Source organism: Thamnophis sirtalis, unplaced genomic scaffold (genome assembly GCF_051295495.1).
Source record: "Thamnophis sirtalis isolate CommonGarterSnake01/CBP01778 unplaced genomic scaffold, rThaSir2_p1.2 scaffold_9, whole genome shotgun sequence".
Taxonomy (NCBI): Eukaryota; Metazoa; Chordata; class Lepidosauria; order Squamata; family Natricidae; genus Thamnophis; species Thamnophis sirtalis.
In genome coordinates this window covers 81006963-81011962 of record NW_028261389.1, presented here as the reverse complement: position 1 = coordinate 81011962, position 5000 = coordinate 81006963, and the positions used below count along the sequence as shown (strand labels likewise).

At 43.6% G+C, this 5000-nt stretch overlaps 1 protein-coding gene across 4 annotated transcripts in view; it reads left to right on the top strand.

Annotated features, from left to right (window-relative positions):
• FRMD4A (FERM domain containing 4A) overlaps positions 1-5000 on the top strand; it is a 353039-nt gene that overhangs the window by 242979 nt on the left and 105060 nt on the right. For all 4 annotated transcript variants that reach the window (XM_087722412.1, XM_087722411.1, XM_087722409.1 and 1 more), the window contains one exon: positions 4684-4776. In XM_087722412.1, coding sequence (XP_087578538.1) covers positions 4684-4776 — 93 coding nt within the window. The remainder of the gene's footprint in view (positions 1-4683; positions 4777-5000) is intronic.

The following is a 5000-nucleotide window of genomic DNA, read 5'->3' as shown; positions in this document are numbered from 1 at the left end:
TTCTTCATATGTTTTAGTCTCCAGTCCCCTAATCCTCTTTGTGGCTCTTCTCTGCATTTTTTCCAGAGCCTCCACGTCTTTGTTGTGGAGGAAATATGTTGTAAGGAAATGAGTAACTTGCTGCTTTCTGCCATTCTAAACTACATCAAGGTGTTCCTTCACCTCTGGAGGAATCACAAGGGTAATTTAGTTTAAAAAAAATACTTGTATGAAGGATTTCCATTTATTAATTTAAGTAGCACAAGACGTCAGCCTAGCAAAACCATAGAAACAGACTTTCTACCAGGGAGTTAATGTTGGTAATGGAGAGCCATCCCTTCATCCAGGGTGGCCACAATTAAATTGTCACACGCTTTTGAAAGTCCTTTAGCGTACAACAGCAACTGACCTTTTCGCTACTTGTACGGAGAGGAACAGAGAAACGTACGATGGTGTTAAATCCAGCATGCTTAAACATTTGAGCAGGGAAGAAATCAAGTTAATTCTTCAAGAATTATCCTTGTCGGCCTGGGCACCTTCATTCGTGTTTATGTATTTGGTTCCATAAATATTTATATCCTCGTGGTCTTCTGCAAGATCTCAGTCTTGGATGGTGATACGGCAGAGTTAAAGCCCGTTCAGGACTTGTGTTTTGAACAATGGATGCTTTTTTTTTCCGAATGAGCAAAAACATCTCAGCTCTTTTGTTTCAGCATCTACATCAGGTTATCAAAAATTCTACATCTCCAGAAGGTTCAGATAGTCGTGTGCATGGGAGAAATAATGGCATAAGCATTCACAGTCAAATGGGTCTCTGTATTGACATCAAGGGCATCTTCTGCAATCTTCTTCAAACTAGAAAGAAGGAGACACTTCCTAACAGTGAGAACAATCAATCAGAATCGATCAGAAGTTGACTTCAGAGGTTGTGAGGGCTTCGTCACTGGAGGCTTTTAAGAAGAGACTGGACAACCATTTAACTGAAATGGTAGAGGGTCTCCAGCTCGAAAGCAGAAGACCTCCAAGGTCCCTTCCAATTCTTGCTATTCTATGTTCTGTGTCAGGGTGAATTAGATCTTCCTAACTGGCTCTGTTGATGGTGTCTTAGACCCAACTCCACTTGATAAGATGGAGAAGATGCCAAGAAGAAGGGCCATCTAGTGCTCTCCAACCTTTAAGACTTGTGGACTTCAATTCCCAGAGTTCCTCAGCCTGCAAAGCGGAGGAATTGACGCCCATAAGTCTTACAGTTGTCAAGGTTGGAGACCCCTGATCTAGTGTGTCTGTTGTGCATCTCTGAGAGATGAAGTTTAGGAGCCAAAATCAAATAATCTTGCTTGCTATTAAAGAGCAATTAAATCAGTGGAACAACTTGCCTCCAGAAGTTGTGGGTGCTCCAACACTGGAAGTTTTTAAGAGATAGGGCAACCATTTTCTCCTGCAGGAGGTTGGACTAGATGACCTCCAAGGTCCCTTCCAACTCTGTTATTCTGTCAGTCTCATTCTCTCTCTCCTTCCTTCCTTCCTTCCTTCCTTCCTTCCTTCCCTCCTTCTCGTCCCCTTTCTCTCTCCCTCCTTCCCTCTCTCTTTCTCTCTCATTATTTGTTCGTATTGTTTGGGTTGATCTTACATCCTCCCTCTTTTGTGACCTTGTTTCAGACGTGATTATTCCCACACTTGGCATTTTACATCAACAGGTTCATTGTCGAGATTACTGCTGCTGCCATTTTGTTTTGATTTTTAAGTTGTAAAACTGATCATAAACGATAACAATGCCCAACATCTGCAAATACGTCACTGTCCTTCGCAGCCAAAGTGGGAGGGCTGTTTGCAGAGCGACGAGATCCAGTTTCTGGGATGGTGGGGTCGGAAGGGTCTCGAGAACGTCAAAAGCCAAGAACCCCCTCCACCCCCCACTCCTCTACCGCAGTCCAACAACTACCTCCAGCTTAATCAAAGGAAAAGCCCCCCCCCCCAATAGCATCTCTGGGTGCAGCCCATAGTAACTCCTGCTTGTTCTGAGCGTGCAAGAGAGGAGCCAGCTGTGTTTCCCCAAAGTTCTCAAAAGCCAGTTTGACAAAGTTTATTGGCGGGGCTCTTCCAGACACACCAGGTGGCAAATGAAAATGTCTGAGACGTCTTTTTTTCGGCCGTGTTTTAGCCTGTGGAGGAACTTTCCAGGCCTTGCATAAACTCCTGACATGGACAGTGTTCCATAAATAAAACCGGCAGACTTTCAATTATCGTGTCCCACAAAGGGTGGCCGGGAGTGAAAAGAAGGACCCCCAGCTCTTATCTCTCCTCCTCCTCCCCATTTTCTCCTCCTCCTCCTCCTCCTCCTCCTCCGTCTCCAGGTCCTGCCTTAACTTCTGAGTTAAACATTGGAGCTTGATGTGATACTACAGCCGGATGGTGGGTTTCAAAACTTTTTTGGAACCTACTCTGTGGGTGTGGCCTCCTTTGTGGGAGTGGCTTGCCGGCCATGTGACCTGGTGGGAGTGGCTTGCCGGCCATGTGTTCTCTCTCTCTCTCTCTCTCTCTCTCTCTCTCTTTCCTTCCTTTTGTCTCTCTGTCCCTTTTTTCTTTTTTTTCTTTCATCTCTCACTCTTTTTCTTTCTTTTTTCTTTTTTTATTTATTTCTCTCTTCCTTTCTTTCTCTTTCTCTCTCTCTCTGTGTCTGTCTGTCTGTCTCTGTGTGTGTGTGTCAGTGGTGGGTTTCAAAAAAATTTGGAACCTACTCTGTGGGTGTGGCCTCCTTTGTGGGAGTGGCTTGCCGGCCATGTGACCTGGTGGGAGTGGCTTGCCAGCCATGTGTTCTCCCTCCCTCTCTCTCTCTCTCTATCTATCTATCTATCTATCTCTCCTTCCTTTTGTCTCTCTGTCCCTTTTTTCTTTTTTTCTCTCATCTCTCTCACTATTTTTCTTTCTTTTTTCTTTTTTTATTTATTTATTTCTTCCTTTCTTTCTCTTTCTCCCTCTCTCTGTGTCAGTCTGTCTGTCTGTCTCTGTGGGGGGGGGAGGACAGTGGTGGGTTTCAAAAAAGTTTGGAGCCTCTTCTGTAGGTGTGGCCTGCTTTCCGGGTCCACTGGTGGAACCTCTTCTAACCGGTTCGGTAGATTTGACGAACCGGTTCTACCGAACTGGTGCGAACTGGTAGGAACCCACCTCTGACGACAGCCCTCCCCAACCATCTACAACAGGGAGGGCGGACTTTTTCGGCACCAAGGGCCCAAACTGCGTGCGTGCCAGAACCCTGGAAACCTGAGGCGCACTTGGTCTTTGAATTTCCGGCGTGTGCCAGCCACCGGGTCTTCTGGTTTCCGGTGCGTGCAGGTCTTCGCGCACGCCGGAGCCCCGGAGACCAGGAGGCCAGTGCGCGCATGCCAGCTGGTCTTTGGGTTTCCGGGCCTACAACACCCGCAAAGATCAGCTGGCCCAGAAGAGCAGCCAATGCAATGATGGGCGTGCAGAGGGCTCTCCACCCTCTCCAATGTTCATACCTCAAGGGCCCAGGGATTTTGCGCTTTTATTGAACTTCTTCTGCTTGACCCTTGCAAACCCGTTCTCCTTTCTCTCAGATCTTCCTTGGTCTCCAACTCCCATAGTCCTTAACCCCGGTGTCTAAGAAGCATGGGAGCTGGAGTCCCACACACCTGGAAACATTTTTGGGAAGCTGAAGCGGATGAGGTGTTTGTTAGAGAGGCAGTGGGCAGGAACAGTTGAGGTGTTGGATGAAGTCTTTAGAGATCCCCGTTCAAATCCTCATCCAAGGAAACATCCCACAGCCTTTGGGTCAGTCACTGTCTCTCAATCTTAACCTTATCTCAGAAGGTTTACTAAATTAATTTAATATTTGGTTTAATCTTTAAAGCAAAGATTTGAAAATAGTGGAGGAAAGAACCAGATATGCTTAAATTCCTGTAGGAGTGGCAGAGTAGAAGTAACACAATTGATTGATTCTCTTTCTTCCTTTTTCTTTCTTTCTGTTATTAAATTTTTATGCTGCCCATCTTCCCTTAATTTGATTTGATTTAATCTTTGATTTAATCTTTAAACCAAAGTTTTAAACAGTAGTGGAGGAGAGAACCAGATATGCTTAAGTTCGTGTAGGAGTGGCAGAGTAGAAGTAACACAATTGATTGATTCTCTTTCTTTCTTTTTCTTTCTTTCTTTCTTTCTTTCTTTCTTTCTTTCTTTCTTTCTTTCTTTTATTAAATTTTTATGCTGCCCATCTTCCCTTAATTTGATTTGATTTAATCTTTAAACCAAAGTTTTAAACAATGGTGGAGGAGAGAACCAGATATGCTTAAATTTCTGTAGGAGTGGCAGAGTAGAAGTAACACAATTGATTGATTCTCTTTCTTTCTTTTTCTTTCTTTCTTTCTTTCTTTCTGTTATTAAATTTTTATGCTGCCCATCTTCCCTTAATTTGATTTGATTTAATCTTTGATTTAATCTTTAAACCAAAGTTTTAAACAATGGTGGAGGACAGAAGCAGGTATGCTTGAGTTCCTGTAGGAGTGACAGAGTAGAAGCAACACAATCCATCGATCCATCAATCAATCGATTCATCCATTCATTCATTCAATTTTTATGCTGCCCACCTTCCCTACAAGGTGGTCCATGCAATGCAATGACACAAAATGATTTAATGTTCTAATCTACTTCTCTCTCTCTCTTTCTTTCTTTCTTTTTGTTTAACAGGGGCCATTTGAATTGGCTTCAGTTGGACCGCCGAGTGCTGGAACATGATTTCCCCAAAAAATCTGGATTGGTTGTTTTATACTTCTGTGTCAGGTGAGGACGCATTTTTTGGTCAAGCCATCTTTACAAATGAACCTGTTTCATCTTATTCCAGGGTTTTATTATTTCATCTGTTGCCCTGAGGCCTCACGGAACGTCAGCTCTTGACTACCGACTAGGATTCAAGAAAGTCATCCCAAAAACCATCACACACTTTTTATCTGTTTCTTATTTTAAAAAAAATCTTATGTTTTTCTTATACTTGATGCTGATTTTAA